Source organism: Calcarisporiella thermophila, assembly GCF_041956535.1.
Source record: "Calcarisporiella thermophila strain CBS 279.70 unplaced genomic scaffold VTP21scaffold_15, whole genome shotgun sequence".
NCBI lineage: Eukaryota > Fungi > Calcarisporiellomycota > Calcarisporiellomycetes > Calcarisporiellales > Calcarisporiellaceae > Calcarisporiella > Calcarisporiella thermophila.
Window position 1 is genome coordinate 624,594 of NW_027192205.1, and position 17,341 is coordinate 641,934.

The 17,341-nt window shown below is 49.0% G+C and overlaps 8 protein-coding genes and 2 non-coding genes across 10 annotated transcripts; 5 read left to right on the plus strand and 5 right to left on the minus strand.

Moving 5' to 3' along the window:
- Positions 1 to 287: 287 nt before the first annotated feature.
- Positions 288 to 2,519, plus strand: VTP21DRAFT_2858 (uncharacterized protein; the record flags this gene model as incomplete). Its single annotated transcript, XM_069393096.1, has 3 exons — positions 288 to 731; positions 828 to 2,348; positions 2,424 to 2,519. 3 exons carry the CDS (start codon positions 288 to 290, stop codon positions 2,517 to 2,519), a joined length of 2,061 nt encoding a protein of 686 aa, XP_069250106.1.
- Positions 2,520 to 4,016: 1,497 nt separating this feature from the next.
- VTP21DRAFT_2859 (uncharacterized protein) lies at positions 4,017 to 4,621 on the minus strand (the record flags this gene model as incomplete). Its single annotated transcript, XM_069393097.1, has 2 exons — positions 4,017 to 4,360; positions 4,600 to 4,621. The coding sequence occupies 2 exons, from the start codon at positions 4,619 to 4,621 to the stop codon at positions 4,017 to 4,019; spliced, it is 366 nt and encodes a 121-aa protein (XP_069250107.1).
- Positions 4,622 to 5,132: 511 nt separating this feature from the next.
- VTP21DRAFT_2860 (uncharacterized protein) lies at positions 5,133 to 7,097 on the plus strand (the record flags this gene model as incomplete). Its single annotated transcript, XM_069393099.1, has 1 exon — positions 5,133 to 7,097. The coding sequence occupies one exon, from the start codon at positions 5,133 to 5,135 to the stop codon at positions 7,095 to 7,097; it is 1,965 nt and encodes a 654-aa protein (XP_069250108.1).
- A 316-nt stretch (positions 7,098 to 7,413) lies between these two features.
- Positions 7,414 to 9,282, minus strand: VTP21DRAFT_2861 (uncharacterized protein; the record flags this gene model as incomplete). Its single annotated transcript, XM_069393100.1, has 4 exons — positions 7,414 to 8,663; positions 8,739 to 8,792; positions 8,870 to 9,176; positions 9,271 to 9,282. 4 exons carry the CDS (start codon positions 9,280 to 9,282, stop codon positions 7,414 to 7,416), a joined length of 1,623 nt encoding a protein of 540 aa, XP_069250109.1.
- Positions 9,283 to 9,410: 128 nt separating this feature from the next.
- On the plus strand, positions 9,411 to 9,783 carry VTP21DRAFT_2862 (uncharacterized protein; the record flags this gene model as incomplete). The annotated part of the gene is made up of 2 exons (XM_069393101.1): positions 9,411 to 9,676; positions 9,747 to 9,783. The coding sequence occupies 2 exons, from the start codon at positions 9,411 to 9,413 to the stop codon at positions 9,781 to 9,783; spliced, it is 303 nt and encodes a 100-aa protein (XP_069250110.1).
- A 158-nt stretch (positions 9,784 to 9,941) lies between these two features.
- On the minus strand, positions 9,942 to 12,126 carry VTP21DRAFT_2863 (uncharacterized protein; the record flags this gene model as incomplete). The annotated part of the gene is made up of 6 exons (XM_069393102.1): positions 9,942 to 11,162; positions 11,254 to 11,404; positions 11,475 to 11,590; positions 11,665 to 11,871; positions 11,955 to 12,010; positions 12,069 to 12,126. The coding sequence occupies 6 exons, from the start codon at positions 12,124 to 12,126 to the stop codon at positions 9,942 to 9,944; spliced, it is 1,809 nt and encodes a 602-aa protein (XP_069250111.1).
- A 404-nt stretch (positions 12,127 to 12,530) lies between these two features.
- Positions 12,531 to 13,980, plus strand: VTP21DRAFT_2864 (uncharacterized protein; the record flags this gene model as incomplete). Its single annotated transcript, XM_069393103.1, has 4 exons — positions 12,531 to 12,599; positions 12,674 to 12,859; positions 12,937 to 13,320; positions 13,387 to 13,980. 4 exons carry the CDS (start codon positions 12,531 to 12,533, stop codon positions 13,978 to 13,980), a joined length of 1,233 nt encoding a protein of 410 aa, XP_069250112.1.
- A 1,233-nt stretch (positions 13,981 to 15,213) lies between these two features.
- On the minus strand, positions 15,214 to 15,285 carry VTP21DRAFT_t188. The gene has a single exon. It is a non-coding gene; the product is annotated as a tRNA-Met (tRNA).
- A 138-nt stretch (positions 15,286 to 15,423) lies between these two features.
- On the plus strand, positions 15,424 to 15,681 carry VTP21DRAFT_2865 (uncharacterized protein; the record flags this gene model as incomplete). Its single annotated transcript, XM_069393104.1, has 1 exon — positions 15,424 to 15,681. One exon carries the CDS (start codon positions 15,424 to 15,426, stop codon positions 15,679 to 15,681), a length of 258 nt encoding a protein of 85 aa, XP_069250113.1.
- A 1,554-nt stretch (positions 15,682 to 17,235) lies between these two features.
- On the minus strand, positions 17,236 to 17,308 carry VTP21DRAFT_t187. Its single transcript has one exon. It is a non-coding gene; the product is annotated as a tRNA-Arg (tRNA).
- Between the last annotated feature and the right edge of the window lie 33 nt (positions 17,309 to 17,341).

Consider the following 17,341-nt stretch of genomic DNA (forward strand, 5'->3'; position numbering starts at 1 on the left):
AACGCATCCATCCTTAGCGAGATATGATTGAAAGCAACCCTTCCTAAAGAGGCTTAAGTGTTATTAGGTAGATTCGCCTCTTCAAGACTCTTACGAAATTGCCACCACAACTGGAAAAAAAAGCCTCCGCTCTCTCTTGTGATAAGAGTATTATTGATCATAGAACCTTGTTTTCTGAAGAGAAGGGGGACCGGTTGATTCTTTCGTTGTTTCCCAGTCTTTACCTTGCAGACGCCCTTACCACACACTCGCCGACCGTTTCACCCTTGCTGCACCCCGCATGCTCTATGGATCCTAGCAGCCCGCTCAACTCCATCACATCCATATCGTCGACTAGCACCTATCTTGATCACGCCTCTACCGCCAACTTCCCCTCCAGCCTCAACCGATCCGGGAAATATCCCCTTGACGAATCGCTGGTTCGCGAGTGGCTCTCCACCTCGGCCCACGATCCATTCCTGCCCCTGGCCAACCCTGTCTCCCGCAAATCCTATGCCCGACTCATCGCGCAGATGTCACGCCTCTGCTCCCATGTTTACACTAAAGGCCTATTGGAGGCCCAAGGATTCGATGTTGTCATCCGCATTCCGGCCTGGAACAAGGAGTTTCGGCTGCACAAATTGGTGCTCTCGCAAAATGCCTTCTTCGATCGGCTGCTGCTGGGCCGATGGAAGGAGGCGGGGGAGGAGTGCGTGGAGCTCCACTTTGATGACACCAACATCACCCCTGAGGTAAGCTGCCTCGATTTCAAGCTCGATTGAAAGTATATGAGCTGCATGCTCAAATCGATTTTATTTTTATTTCCTGAACCCCTCTTGTTCGCGCAGTCCTTCCATATAGCGATAGGAAAGCTCTATGGCCGCCTAGAAGACCCAATCCATGACCAGAATGTATGTTCCCTCCTTGCAACCGCCTGCTTCCTGCAAATGGACGATTTCTCCGACGCCTGTGCCGAATATATCCTGCGTACTCTGTCGCCCTCCAATGTGGCCAAGTACCTGAGTTTTGTCGACGGCCATTGCTACGGTTCGGTTTCGGCGCGCATCGTCGAGGCGGCTTTCACCTATCTGTGCCGGGATGCCTATTCCGATCCGAGGTTGCGGAGCGCATTGGTCGAGATTCCGATCCAATGGCTCCAGCGACTGGTGGAATCGGATTTTTTTTGGGTGCCTGGAGAGTACGAGCGGTATAGCTTCGTGAAAGAGATCGTGGGTCTGCGCAGGGAGAAGCTGCGCTTGAGAAAGGCCAAGGGAGGATCGAAAGCGGCTTCAGGCCGAGATACTAATAGCCGCGTGGGTTCTAAGGGAAATGAGGGTGGAGTGAAGGAGACGAGTGAAAGAGTCAGCATGGAGTGTACCAAGGAGCAACATTGGGTAAACATGGGTAGCATGAGTGGGGAGGGGGAGTCGACTCCTCAGAAGGAGAGGAGGGAAGACGGTGGAGGGGTGGAGCATGTAGAGAACGCAGAAGGATTGCACAAGGAGGAGATGGCTGTGGAAGAGGAAGAAGAAGGAGAGGAAGAGGAGGAGAAGGAGGAGGAAGATGAAGACGAGGCTGAAGAAGACGAGGAGCCATTTTACCTCGAGATGTTTGCCCACGCCATCATCTATGCCCACATGTCATTCGAGGAGCTGAACTCGATTAAACGCGATATCGATCCCGCCACCGGCAAGCCATACGTCCCTGACGACATCATCAAGGATGCGCTCTGGCAACAGGTCGAGCTTCGCACCCGTATCATGGCAGCGTCGGAGACCGACGAGAAACTCGGGATTGTCGTCGGCGAGCACGAACCACACCCCACCCGCCATATAATTCCCGATGCAGATTACACCAAAGTTGGGGAGAGCATTGCGAATGCCACGTCTGCGTCCCACCAGCACCAGCACCAGCGCCAGCAGGATGAGAAGGAGAAGCCCCGCCGGGAATACTCGCGGTTTGCCCCCTTCCGGTTCAGCATCGAGTTCACGGACGTGAGTGCCCTCAAGGAGAAGCACCGGGTCTACTCGCACACCGTCTTCTATGCTGGCTCCAACTGGAACCTCTACATCCAGAAAATACGGGGGCCGCGACGAAACATGCAGCTTGGCGTGTATCTCCACCGGCAGAGCTCCTCTCCCGATTCAGCGGCCGGCGAGCTGGTGGTGGTGGAGAGAGAGCTGGATGGGACCACAACGACCACAAGGACCTCGCTGGGGGGCTCCGGGACCTCGCACTTCTCCCTCTACACCGATCGGCGGCTCCGGGTGAAGACCTGGTTCAAGATCGTGTGCGCGTCCCACGGCCCTAGCCACATGCTAACGCAGTTCCAGAGCACTCCTGATGATTTCAAGCTGATGCAATCATGGGTAAATGGGGGATGGAAGGAGGAGGGGGAGTCAAAAATGATCTCATTCTAATGCCTATTTTGCTTTTCTTCATAGGGCTGGAGAAGCACGACTCTGTGTAGTGAGGACTATTCCGCGTCGGAGGGAAATCCGGACGTGCTGCGATTCTCCATAGTGATGGGGCATGTGTAGATGCTTGCGTCGTGTGAGGGGGGGGAATGATGAGTGTCTCTGTAAACTAGGCCATGTATATAGACAAATACACGTATACGCACACCCACCTCTATAATATATAAATATATAAATATATAAATATATAAATATATATAAAAACATATGTGTATGTTTATCAAGTTTATCAAGTTGACTCTAATTTAATATGGAATTGGTTAATAAAGTATGATCGAATCCTGTTTCTGCTGAGAATCAATCAATCCCGGCGTCTAGCACCGCCGACCTAAGCGGTATTTGTGCGGCCGCGAAGGGTTGCGGGAAAGCGGGGGGGGGGGGAGTGGCTCGCCGGCCCGCTCCAGAACACCCTCTCCTCCCGAGGGGAGCCAAGAGAGGGCCGCGATGCGGGGCTCGGTCGGATGGCCAATCCCGCGGTTTAAGGTTTGCGGGAAACTCGGGGGCAAAGTTTGGCCCGATTACCTCGATCAGGAACGGCTGCATAACAAAGGGTGGCTTCTTTGTTGATAGCCCCAAGGCCCTTGGCCCATTGGAAAAGGTTTAGCCAAGGGGACGACTTGTTATTTGTTATTTGTTCGCTGCATCCTCGCGGCTGCGCGGTTTGTTGATGGAGGTTTGTTTGGGCTGTGGCCGGTGGGCCGTGGCAGAGGCCTGTAGGCTTGGGGGCTATAAATGGCGATGGTGCAAAAAATTTTTCTTTGCCTCGCGCTTGTTTCTCCTTTTGGCTCCCTGCCCTATTTAACTCCTCCCCCCCACTTACCCCGCACTTGTGAAGCTCGACTCGCCTCATCCCGCCACGCTCTTCATTGCCTGCTCGCCATGACAAAGGACCCCTATCCCCTCCCCAACATCCCGCTTCCTCCGAAGCCGCATCCTCCCTCGCAATGACGGGCCATGCTCAGCATCTCCATCTCGCTCTCCATGCCATGTGTTCCCCCGGTTTCTTGTCAGTCACGCTTTTCCATGACTCTTCTCCTTGCAAAAGGAATCACTATTGGATGAAGTGTTCTCTTTTGTACATTTAATCTACTCAACCCCTCTTTCCGTTGGGCTTAATTTCTCTTGGGCATTGTCGTCTTATGGACTCTTTTTCTTTGTGTTTAGCTATCTATTCTTGTCATTCCTGTGTGGATTTTGTTTTCACTTTAGCTCATTTTGCAATATTAGATTTTGCCTTCTCCTCTATGTTCGCCTCCTCTGGTTGAGGGAGTCTGCTGCTTGACACGAAAGACTCGGGCTTCATGTTGATAAACTTGCATCGAAAATTGAAACCGTTCGTGGGGGACGGGTGTGAGAATTAAAAGCATAAGTGGAAGCTTCCTCCCCCCTTCCAGGCGTGCTTACGGGAGGCCTCTGAAACTGAAGCTGAAGGATAGCCCCGGCCGACCTGGGCAAAGTGCAGCCGCACTGTCCAAGACAATTTAGCATGCCACGGCTTTTTCAGCGAGAGCAGAGAAGGTGATAATCTAATCAGCTAAGAGGTTTCTCCCTGATTTGAACTCAGTAGAAGACCGTCGCTGAGAACCGGTGCATCTCAAGCAAAGGCCCAGGAAGCCTTGAACAATAATAGATTTGCCACAAGAACACTCTTGTTTGTAGCCCCTGAAGATCGGGGCAAAAGATGGACGTCTGCATGGCCCGGGGGGTGCGCAGATTTTCGTCCCCTTTAGCCGGCACAATTAAGGCAGAGGAGCATCCGCGGATGAGCAGGGTACCGCGATGGTCCTCCGCAGAGAGGTCTAATGACGCAATCAAAACAAACCAGTCAGCAGCAGGATTTGGTTTGTGAGTACGGCCGGTTGGGCGGGCCGAGAGGGTTGGAGAGAGGGGAGGCTTTGGCCAAGCTTCACCCTACTTACGTTTCCATGCTTAGTATCGAAGCTAAACTGGGTTAGATGCAAACCACCCAGCCTCGGGCGGGCAAAGAAAGCAACGCTAGACAATAATGGGAGAACGACTGGATTCAAAAGCTAGGGCGAAATTACAACCTCAATTTCAAAACCCAGAGGATATCGCGCTTGAAAATGAGCTTGCTGGCTTAGTTGATTCACCTCGTTTTAATCGTGCTGAGGGGATAGGGCACCGGGCAGAAGGAGTGTGGACATATGAAGGGGGAGTTAGATATGGGCCTAGTTTTTTATGGGTTCTAGTCGTTTTCCACTCTTTGCCAAGGCAAGCAAGCTGGACCTTTTCGTGGGGGAGGTGCAGAGATCTCAAACCTCTCTTGCTTATGCAACAACCTCTCTAAGCAGGGGCTAGGATGGACAATAGGTAAGCAGGATAGGAACAGAACAACAGATACTCTCAATGGCTCATTTTGTTAAGATTCGGTTAATACTCATCTCTATCTGACATTTTCCTCGCATTTGGCACCTTTTGTTAATTGCATTAAGTCTCCCATTGGCTGCCCAAATATAATGGCGGTGATTTGCCCAATTTTCATTCTTCGTTACGCGACGCGTTTTTTTTTCCTAAGCGGTTTATTTCATCAAGTAGTAATAATAAGGGAGATTGATCCCGTGCCATCTCGATTAATCAACGGCTACTTCTTTCTTTCCAGTCCATTCTCCGAGTGTCCTCACATAGCGCCCATGTTTTCACGGGAACATAGGCGCGATGAACTCGGCAGGCTCAAAATCCGGAAAACCTTCCCCCCTCATAGCTCCAAACCCAATCCCCCACGTTGCTTCGTCTATGACCTCCGATTCCAATGTCACTCCATCCAAAGATTCCACCCCCTATGATGAACTCAAACGACAAGCGCTTGAAGTGTATCGTGCTAAAGACTATGCCCAAGCCGAGCTCCTCTTTACCCAGCTGCTTGCCCGCATTCCTAAAACAAAATCATCCCACGCCGGCGACCGATTCGTCATCCTCGATGCCCGTGCGGCAACGCGCATTGGCCTCGGCCATTTCCAGGCGGCATTCCGCGATGCCAAGCACATGATCGAGTTGTACCCCGAGGAGGCAAGAGGATACCTTCGGGCCTCAAAGATATGCATGCGCCTGGAAAAGCACGGGAAGGCTTTGCACATTCTCCAGGTTGCGCTTCAGAAAAAATGCAAAGACAGCACCCGAATAGAGGAAGCTATCCGGGCCATCCGATGGGAGATGAGCCGACCTCAACGCCGCGACCCCATCCTCACCTTGCCGACCGAGATTTTGTACGAAATATTCGAGCGGGTGGATTTCCGCACACGCGTGGTGAGCACTGGCGTCTCCCACCGCTGGCGAAACTTTCTCCTCGGGGCACGTACTCTTTGGCGAGAAATGGATTTTTCCTCAAGAAAACGGGCCCCTGGTGTGTTCGACGCGACCGCGGCCCACAAATGGGTGAGTCGTGCGCCTCCTACACTGGAAGCTCTCAATCTAGGAGCCATTTCAAAGCTTGCCAGGAAGGGGAAGAGGGGAATCGAAACGTGGGGTGGAAGGTGGCCTCATCTGCGCAAATTTGCTCTAAAAAATAATCGCGATGTCGAGGCCGCCCTATTGCAAAGATTTTTGCAAGGGGCTCTGCAACTGGAGGAGCTGGATTTGGCAGGGTCATGCGTCAACGATTCTGTAGTGCACGCAGCGCTGTCCAGCTGCCTTAGGCTAAGGGTGTTTAATCTGGCCGACACAAAAATAACCGCTGCCGGCTTCGTTCCAGCCAAGATGGCAGGGACTCTGCAGGAACCGGCTGAGCCGACCGGCCCCTCCTCGGTAGGAGCGTCGGAGGAAGCTTCCATGAGCGCTGGGATCGACCCCAGCTCGAACCACCCTCCACACCCAAACCTAAACTCCCTCTACCTAGATCGCTGCCCTTTTGTTGACAACCTCCTCCTCAACCGCGTCTCGGGTCATGCTGGGCTCCGGGTGCTTTCCCTACGAGAATGCAATGCCTTCACTATGGCGGGACTGGTCTGCGTGGTGGAGCGCCTCACCAATCTCGAGGAGCTGTATTTCTCGGGCCTGCACCTTAATACCCCTTCGGCAGATTTAACCAATACCGACTGGTGTTTGCCCAGGCTACGGGTGCTTGAGATTTCCGATTGGACTCGCCTTGCGGACGAAGAGGTTTTCCACATGGTGCAAGGAAGCCGGTGGTTAGAGGTGCTGCGTCTTCCTGGCTGCAGCAGTCTGACGAGTAGCTCGATCTGGAGTCAGAACACCTCGGGCCCCACTATCGCAACGCTAAAACGACTGCGTGAGCTCAACCTGATGGGGTGCTCGAGGGTGAGCTCGCTGAGCCTGTGTAAATTTTTGGAGCACGCGGGGGAGCAGCTGGAGGTGCTTGTGTGCGGGGGGAACTTGAACGTGGAGAGCGAGGTGCTGGCGGCGGCGGCCAAGGGGTGCCCTCGGTTGGTTGAACTAGACGTGAGCCACACGGCCGTCACCAGCGTTGGGTTAAAGTGGCTGCTGCAACCCAAGGACGCCGCGGGTGCCCCAATGCTGAAGCGCCTCAATTTGAATGGCTGCACGAGCGTGAGCCCCGAGGCGGTACAGTGGGCGCGGGAGGAAATCTTCAAGCGGACGAGGGGCACTGTGAGCTGTTTGTTCGAGGAGGACAAGAGACGACGGCGGCGGCTGCCAGCCTATTAAGGAGGACGGAGTTTGGCAAGAAGAATCCTTTTCTAATATCTATTGGAATCATCTAGATATACAGGCAACCGCCAGGAAGAGTATAAAAAGACAAACAAGATGGAATATAGTCAAATAAATATCATCGACCTCTTCTCCTCCCCTTTTCTCCATCTTCTCCTCCCCACCTTCAACCCATCGTGGATCTAAAAGAAGAGTGAAACAGATATTGGATAGGCGTACATATCAGTGAATAAATTCTATACAAGGATGGATATATATATATGTGCGTGTTTGCATGTGTGTATAGAGCGCTGGGCACCCTCCCCTTGCCCATTCATTCATCTGCCCGCGTCGGCAACCCGCGTGGCCTCAATTGTTTCAACCTGTCTCGGGCGGCCTCTACCTCCTCCGCCCAGTCCAAGCAGAGCACCCTCACCAACAAGATCCCGGCATTCGCCACGGATGAGATGGCCAGCCCGATCCAGAGGCCGCTCAACCCCAGCTTGAACGCGAGGTGGAGTACGATCGGAATCAACCCGTAGTAGGTCATGAGGTTCGTTTGGGCTACAAAGGACTGGCGGCCACAGGCATAGAGCACGGAGCGGCACACCACGGCGAGCGTCAGACCCATGTGCACCACCGCCACCAGCGGGACCACCTGTCCCACGTACTCGTTCACGACCTTGTCGGCCCCGATCCAGCGGGCAAGCCCTAGCTTTCCCAGGAGGACGAGGAAAACGCCCCCTCCGGCGGCCATGAGGCCCGCCCCCGCCACGGCCCAATGCGCCACCTGCTGTGCTTTTTCCGGCTGCGCAAGTCCCAGGTAGTTGCCCACGCGAACCGTGGCGGCGGTGCCAATCGAGAAGGACAAGGGGAAGAGGAGCGCGATGCCGGACACAAGCATGGACTGGGCGGCAAGGTTCCCCCGCCCGAGCCCCCCGGCAATGAGCATGGCGAGCTCGAGATGCCACTCCATGGTTTCCGCCACGATCCCCGCCATCCCCAGCTTCAGGAAAGGCCAGAGCCCCTTCCAGCCCAGACCCTCTCCAGCAAGGGCCGGTCCGCCCCGCTCCCACAGGCCGTGTGTAAACACGTAGGCTGCACTTCCCACCGCCAGGGCCCAGTATGTGGATGCGAGTGCGATCCCCGACCCTACCAGCCCCAGTCGTGCCCATCGCACCCATATGAAGTTTGAGAGAACACTCACCGGGATTGCCGCTATCAGGACAAGGGCAACTCCCCGCATATGCCCCCTCACTTGCATGTATTTTCTTAAACACACATATGCAAAATTGGCCCACAATCCAAACCACACAGTCCAAACATAGTCTCCCACGAGCTTTGCGATCGGGCCCCCTAATCCCAGCCGAAGCAGAATTCGCCCCGAGAAGAAGAACAAGATAGTGGCCGGCAGGAAAATCAAGAGCGTCACAAGCACGAGCGTGCGCTGGAGGAGCAAGGGTAGGAGAGAGGGTATGGTGAGAGACTGGACGCAGTAAGTGTCAAGGGAGGTGGAGAGGCCCCAGCCGATGGCAAAGGCAGTGAACATCATGTAAATGCTTCCAATAGATGCGGCGTACAATTCTAGTTACCCGAAAATTAAAAGAATAATGCCAATGGCAATGATACAAAAATAGGGTAAAACTGGGTCAGCACTACTGATATAGACACCTTTTCGAAGCAACGGTACACTACCAGAAGGGCCCAAGCTTCCTAATGTACCAGCAGCGAAACAAAAAAAAAAAAGATTAATCAGTAGCCCACACTAATCCAATGATAAGGGTACTAACGCAGAAAGTAAACGTCCACAAGCCGTAGCACGATCTGGACGCTATACCCCAGAATCAACGGCAAGCACCACTCCACCAGCACGCGTGCCTCCGAGTCCAATTTGGCTAGACGAGCCATCCTATCCAACCAACTTTCATGCCCCACCTGAAATCGCTCGCATTCCGAGGCTTGTAGGAGAGGGGTTTGTTCGCCGAGTGCGGGAGAGGGGGAAGGAGACGCTGGCCGCATTCCATGTCGGCGAAGCATCTTTGCGGTGATGGGGAGTAGAGAGTTGGTGCGCTTGAGTTGGAGGTCGACTTTGTGGAGCTAGATGCGATCAAAGGAGAATCGGTCTCATGACTGCTTTTCAACACGAACCTTGCAAAATGCTAATTTGGGTTCGAACCAATTTTAATATAACCATGCCACCCATATTTATTACTCTGCCTAAGCTCACAGACACCCCTTCTCCTTTCCTCTTTTCTATTTCAACATTCAACCTGGTCCGGGGGTGATCTCGGTATTTAATCACTTGTTTTGTCATATATTAGGCTCAACTCCATGGAATTCTCCCTCCTCACATCCATCCTCCTTGCTCTCCTCGTCCTCGTCTCCCTGGCCGAGGTTCGAGCCAGCCCCATGCCCCCCACCGACACCTTTGACTTCTTTCTCGACCTGAACAGCAGGGGCAAGCTCGCATTGTTGCGGCGCGTGCTCGAAAACGAGGAATTCTACAATCTCTCGCCCAGCGAGCTGCAGGCCCTGAAGGAGGACGTGTACACGCGACTCGAGGAGCGCAATGACATTATGGCAGAGATTTTGGCCGAGTAGATAGGTCGGGTGGCGTCCACTCTGGTGCCCGAGGGAGCTGTTACTCAATGGCTTAATTACATGCAGAAGTAGATGGGTGGATGGCGATGGCGATGGCGACTAGGCTGCTCTTTGGCTCTGTTGTGATTTTTCATTGTACAGAATGGGGGAGATGGAAGACAAACATAGATAGTATATAGAAAAGCTATTTTTTTTCTCGTGTTCCTCAAATTTTTCCATGAATTAGAATAAAACTAGCATATAAGGAAGGAAAAGGGGGATCTACTGTTTTAAGAACACCTCCAAATTGAATTCCAAAGCAGATACCGCATAACCAATCTCGAACTTCTGCAACACCTCGGGATGTATTGTCCCGAAGCTGCCCACCTTGACCACCGACCTCTCGACCGGACCATTGACCTCCCCCATGGCCTTGGCCACCCGCCGGTACAGCACGTCCGCACTCCGGCCCGGGAAATACGTCGGGTTGGCCGACTCCTCGATCCAGTACCCGCTCTCGTCGCCGTGCTTGTCAACCAGCTTCACCCCCATCTGGCTCATGATTCGATTCAGGAGGCCATGCGTGATCTCAAACCCGGAGGTCTTGCCCGCGTAGGCCGCGCACACCCGCCGTTCGTTACGGGTAAGGCGATCTTGCGTGGCGTCCTTGAAGGCCACCTCCGACACCTCGAACACCTTGATGGGGAGCGGGTATTTCTTGTTGTGCGAGATGGTCTTCAGCACACCCGGCAGAAGGGTGGTGCGCACCACCTGATATTCAATCGTCTTGGGATTCGCGAGCTTGATGGCCTCATCCCCCTTGTCCTCGCGGTTAAGGAAGGCGAAGTTCTCGTCATGTGAGCACAGGATCAGAGGCATGACCTCGTAAAAGCCCGCGAGGGCAAGCTCCATCCGGACCCGGTCGGCAAGCTTGTTCACGGGAAGTGAACTGCCAAACGTGTTCACGGAGGGGAACTTGCGCGGCAGATTGTTGTAGCCATAGGCAATGGCCGCATCCTCCATCAGATCACATGCGTGGAGAATATCGCTGCGCGTCGGGGGGACCTTGACGACAATCTCGTCCTCCTGTGCAGTGGCGTCCAGCGACATGCGGTTGAGCAGCGATGCAATATCTGACGCGGAGAGGCCAAGACCCGTGCACGAATTGATGTATTCTGTGCTGACCTTGGTGTCTCGGGGGGTCAAGTCGGGCGTCACCATCGTGGTTCCGTCAGGGTAGACCACCTCCACCGGCTCCACGGTGAACGGCTTCTTGCAGTATTGCGAGAACATGGTCACAAGGGTGTTCACCACGATGTTTGCCTTTGTCAAGTCGGTGGCTGTCACCTCGATGAACACGTTCTTGGTTTGCAGGGTGATTTTGGAGTGGTCGCTATTGATGATAGGTGGAAGTGAGAGTACGGTGCGTTTCGAGTCGTAGATGATCGGGTAGACGGGCGAATCTCGGATGATGTGTAGGAACTTTCCGAGGTGTTTATCGGCCTACGATCCCAAGCGAGCGATAAGCATCAAAGGAGTGTTAAACAAGTAGAAAATGGGGGAGGAGGAGGAGGGTATAGGTGATTCGCCTCACCTCATAGAACTGCATTAATGCCTCGCCATCCATTGACTTTGATTGATTTAGCGGGATAAAGTTAATCTCTTTAGGGGGAAGTGCCTCGTATGTGAAGGGGCCTTGGATAGTATCAAGATCGTGAGTGCCCATCGAGGCCAACGTTCGCTTACTATAGTGAAAAATCCATAAAAAGATTAGACCCAGTTATCCTAAGGAAGCAATAACCCAAAAATCCGAACCGGCAGATGTTCATGTGCAATTTGTCTTGAAGTGCAATAAAGTTATCATAGTTCATTTCGTCAAAGGTTATATCACGTAGAATAGCGGCCACAACGAAGGGTCGAATTTGCTTTGTCTATACGTGTTAAACGGGTTAGATTTTGAAAAAAAAAAAACCGGGAAAAGAAGGCAGAGCAAGAAAATGTATACCTCTGGTTTGACGATGAGTTTTTGGAGAACATTGTTCGGAGGACGGACAGTGGTATATTTTGGCGCGGCGCCATTCTTCTGGAAAATATTAAGAGCACGTGCAATACCCTCAGGACATAACAGATCATAGCGATTTGCTGGAATGTCGATCTTAAGTGTGGGTCGACCAGGAAGGGGTTTGCCGGATTCATCCAAAAGTTCTGAAGACTAGAAATCGGAAGAAATGCGAGAAATTAAGTTAGGGGCTGTAGCAGATTGTATGGCAGCAAGAAAAAGGGGGGCTCCCGTACATCTTCCTCCAGCTCAATACCGAACTCGAAGCATAAATCACGGAACTCGTCGGTCGCTAATCATACAAAGAGATGAAGATTGCGCAAGTCAACAAAGGGCACCAAGGGGCTTACTGTATTCGCGGCCCAATGATTTATAGAGTTCTTCCTTATCAACAGTGACGGTCGGCATGATGGAGGCGGGTCTATGTCTAAATCTATAGGGTAGCTTTGAAACGCGATGCAGTAGCTTGAAATTTTATCCCCATTCACTCATTTTTTGTTGGTGTTGATACAGGAGCCAAGCCACCCGCAGCACCTCTATGCTCGTCGAAATTTACGAATGACAGCCAATACTGTCAAAGTGAGAACGTTTCGAATGAAAGAGCATGATTGGTCGGATTAATTTGAGTCATAAGAATTTGTATTTATTTCGCTCGGAGAAGGGATCAGAGATAAAAGACAAACGGGCTTTTTGGTCTCCACTTTTTTTATCACACTGTCTTTGTCGCATATAAACCCTCCTCCTCTTTTTCTGTTGTCATATAGTCTTATTATAGCTCTCCCCCATTACCTCTCACAAACAACTCCACCAACATGGTAGTCGAAGCACAGAACAAGAAAAAACTCATTGTATTTGACACTTCTCTCCGGGATGGCGAGCAGGTAGGAAACCAGAATGGGCCCAAACTAAATCAAAAATCACAGACTTACCAGAGATTATTGCTCTCATCGAATAGTCGCCCGGAGTAACCCTCACCACCGAAGAAAAGGTGGAAATTGCAAAACAACTCTCAAAACTAGGAGTCGATGTGTGTGAAGCAGGATTTCCGGTGGCGTCAGAGGGTGATTTTGATGCAGTCTATCGCATCGCAAAGGAAGCCGGCCATCTCATGGAAGGGCGAGAGCATATAGGAACGCCAATGGTAAAGAAATAGCTTCTTCGTAGCCTTTTTTTTCGAATGCATAATGGCTTAAGCTTTGCGAAACTCTATTTTTCCAGACTATTGCTGCCCTTGCCCGCGCAACACCCAACGATATTAAGCGTGCGGCCCAAGCGCTCGAGCCTGCCCCCTCCAAACGCATCCACACGTTCCTAGCCTCCTCCGATATCCATCTTCAATACAAACTTAAGATCTCACGTGAAGAATGCATTCGCCGTGCAGTAGCCGCGGTCGAGCTTGCTCGCACCTTTGTAGAGGACGTAGAGTTTTCTCCAGAGGATGCGTCGCGGAGCGACCGTGACTTCTTGTGTCAGCTGCTGGGCGAGGTCATTAAGGCCGGTGCAACCACCCTCAATATTCCCGACACAGTAGGATACAACACGCCTGCAGTATATGGCAATCTGATCAAATATCTGCGCGAAAACACTCCTGGGGCTGATAAGGTAGAGTTTAGATAAAAACAACGTTTAGCCGCCTGTCACCAACTCTAATTTATTGCTTGCTCTTAGGCTATCTGGTCCACTCACTGTCACAATGACCTAGGGCTTGCGACGGCAAATACCCTTGCGGGGATTGAAAACGGGGCCTGCCAGGTAGAGGTGGCCATCAATGGAATTGGTGAGCGCGCGGGCAATACCGCGCTTGAAGAAGTGGTCATGGCAGTTCACACCCACCCGGGCCATTATCCCGTATATCACACAATTAATACGCCCTTTATCTTCGAGACCTCGCAGCTTGTCTCACGTTGCACGCAAATGCATGTGCAATGGAACAAGGCTATTGTCGGGCGCAACGCATTTTTGCATGAGAGCGGCATTCACCAGGACGGGGTGATTAAGCATAAGCAAACCTACGAGATCATGGATCCGGCCTCAGTAGGGGTGATGGTTCGCTCGACGCTCGTCCTCGGGAAGCACTCCGGCCGCAATGCATTTAGACAGCACCTTATCGAGCTGGGCTTCAAGGACCTGAAGGAGGAGGAGTTTGAAAGTGCCTTTTCAACATTTAAGCGCATGTGCGACACAAAAAAGCAAGTCACCGATGCAGACATTCTGAGCATCATTTCCAAACAAGTCCCTGGAAGCTCAGTAATTAGTGTTTAAATTATTGACCTCTCTTCCTCTCTTCCTCTCTTCCTCTCTTCCTACCCTCCCCTCCCCTCTTCCAGCCTTTTTCTCGAATCTTTGTTTGTACTGTTAAGTCCATGTGTTTTGATTTACAAAAACAAAAACAATCAAATAATAATCTTGTCCATTTGCTGTTTCTTTAACCGACTTGGAAAGTTGATGTCATGCCTGTATTAAAAGGGAAAATTAGGTGCACCTAGATATAGAGGCGATTGCTTGGAATAAGTCGTGCAAATAAGCATTACAGGTAGATTATTAGCGTTTCATCACAGACTAAATAAAAAATAGCTTGGGCAATGCACCCAACTTGTCATCAATAGGATCTTGTTTAGGAAAAATAAGAGATTATATTAGTGTCTTTTTGGATAATAGACCGAACGCAACAATTTGGAATATAGAGTCCCAGTAGTAACTGATATAAATAAATATTATCCAAAACATCCCAACTTCAACACAGTTGTACCAAATTTCTTACGCTTACCACTTTTTCTTATCCTGGATTCTATGGTTTATCATCCCTTTCATTTGATGTATTAATGCAATTTATAAATATGAAAAATTAGTATTCCTTTTAATAGGTAGATATATTCTTTATTTAATCACTTTATTATATCCTTTATTGATATTACACTCTCTCCTTCTGCACGTATTTCTTCCTAGTGCATTCTTCAAATATTTCCGCCTCCTGTCTTCCACTCTTGTTACTACCTAAAAGCTATCTTGTCACTACATGGTTTCCGTTAATTTTTATCTTTTTTTTTATCTTTTTTTTCTACATTTTTTTTAACAAAGGACTTTTATTGAAAAGTGTCCTATCCTGTTAAAAAGGTAGGGTAGCTTCTACGTCAAAATCACCCAGGTAATGCTCCTGGCCTTCCTTGCAGAATTTGGAGAATAGACGGAAAAAAGGAAGGAAGAAAAGGATTTAAGTGTAAGAGGAAGAGAGAAAAGGTGATGAGGAAAGAGCTAGGAAAGTATGGAAACAGCAATTAGCTTAATAAAGAAGGGGATAGGAATAACTGTAAGAGGGGGGGGATAAAGGTTGTGTGCAATGGTATTAAGATAGGCTACTTATGTACATGAAATAACGAAAAGAACTTTTTTCTACAGGTTATTGAGGTGTTTCTTTCTAAGATCCCGCTCAAAAAGAAGAAAAAAGGATGGATCTGCCATTATAATTATAAAGAACTAGGGTGATGTGAAAATTTTTAGCGACGAAAGGTTTCGATCCTTTGACCTTCAGGTTATGAGCCTGACGAACTTCCACTGTTCCACGTCGCTTCAACATGAATATCGTAATTCGAGTCACATATCAAGCCAACTCTAAGATTCAAACTCCGACGCCAATTAAAAACTGGTTTTCTGTGGAGGTGGTTTATCAGGCTCCAACAAAAGATCCTCGATAAGCCCTGGACAAGCATGCATAAGTACGAGAAACTCTTCGAATTCCACGAGGAGACGCGGGGCAAAGTTCAACAAGTCTCCATGTGGTTACACGACATCATGGTGTGGAGTATACATAAGACCAGGATTGCAATTGTAATGGACAACCAAGACCACGAGGACATCGCATTCAAGTGTATCCTTTTATCAGATCTTATCATAGCAATCAAAGGACAATGGATACAGGCACAGAGGAAAAAAGACGAAGAAGGGCTCAAGCAAAAATGGGGATAGAGCTCGCTAATCCAGATCGATGACAGCCAAGAAGTAGCCTTCGTTTTCGAGGAAGCCAAGAACACCTAATCTATCAAATTCCTTTACTAACAAAAAAGGATACTTCTTAATAAAAATCCTCCAAAAATAAAAAATACTATATTCCATGGGCAAACTAGCCTATCCTGCCCTCACCAGATTCTGGATTTTTCAAATATTACTGTTTCTTAATTCTCCTGTAACTCCCTCCAGTATTGGGTTATATCCTGCACAAAGACACTCGTTCTGTGATTTTATTTTTCAAGATTGCATATATACTCTGTTAAAGAGGTTTTAAATTTCACATAAATTCTGGCTAGGAGTACTAGCTAGGTGGTTTTGACGTACTAATTATATATGATATTTCAGTCTATTCAAGAAATTTCACAGAACATTTGAAGCATCTTTGCGAAGTCATTGTCAAAATGTGAGCGAGCTATTTCCCGAGTAAATTTGAATATCATCAATAAATACTACCACGTGTTTCCACAGTATTCCATCTAGTATTCTTCTCATGAGTCGCTGGAAGATGACCGCCTCGTTGGTGAATCCAATAACATTACATTAAATTGGTAGCCACTCTGTCTCGTGATAAAAACCGTTATGGTTTATCCTCGTCCTTCATGGCTACTTCTCAGTAACCGCTATCAGTGTATAGCACCAAAAAATCGTGAAACCATTTTGTGAGTGCTGATACTAAGAATCTCACATGGGCGTCCGTAGTTAATCAGCATATCTTGATACAGGAAGTTAGCGATGGTTTCTTTAATTGCTTCAAGTTAGTAATTTTACGCGCCTTAAATGGGGAGGTTTCATTGCCTTAACATAATCTTGAGTTAGTGCTATCTAATAAGCGTAGCCAAATGCATCCATTTCCGTTTCGTGAAATGAACATGAGTATTGAATAGTATGGCACTGATGGTTATTAGAAGGTCGAACTGGAATAAGGCAATCTTGTTGTAAATTGGAACCTCTATTTATTATACAAGATGGTACTATGGCATATTCAAAGGTACCATTTCTGTTTGTGCATGGTATTTGTCAAATATGGACATCAAGCATATGTTCGAGTGCTCAAGATGAAGAAAGACGAAAACTGAATACAAACAAATGGATAGCATCCGAAGAAGTAACATAAAGTAACGAATTGGCTAAGATCGAATAGCTATAAAATATTTAACGTTTATTTACAGATTTGCTTATATTAGGTCTACGAATTCTCCTTCTCTTTTCGACCTTTTGATGCCCACAGTTAGTATTCCCTTTCCCTTTGTTTTACTACGACCTTCATTATTTTCTTTTTACTTAAAAATAACTTAGTATTCACTATTTTACACTGATCATCTATTTCACTTAGCCATTGCTCTCCTTTTTTATATTTTTATTCCATTGTTTGCTAATGTATTTAATGTGTATCATCATGATTTTTATTTTCAGTAATTTATACTTTAATGTTATAAAAAAAAATAAATTATATTTAAAAATAGTCATTCAGCTATCTAGAATTTTGTTAAAGATAAAAAATCAAAAGTCAATCGCCCATGGCAGGACTCGAACCTGCAACCTTTAGATCCGAAGTCTAACGCGCTATCCATTGCGCCACATGAGCTTACATTTTTGGATGTAATAAAAAATAAATATA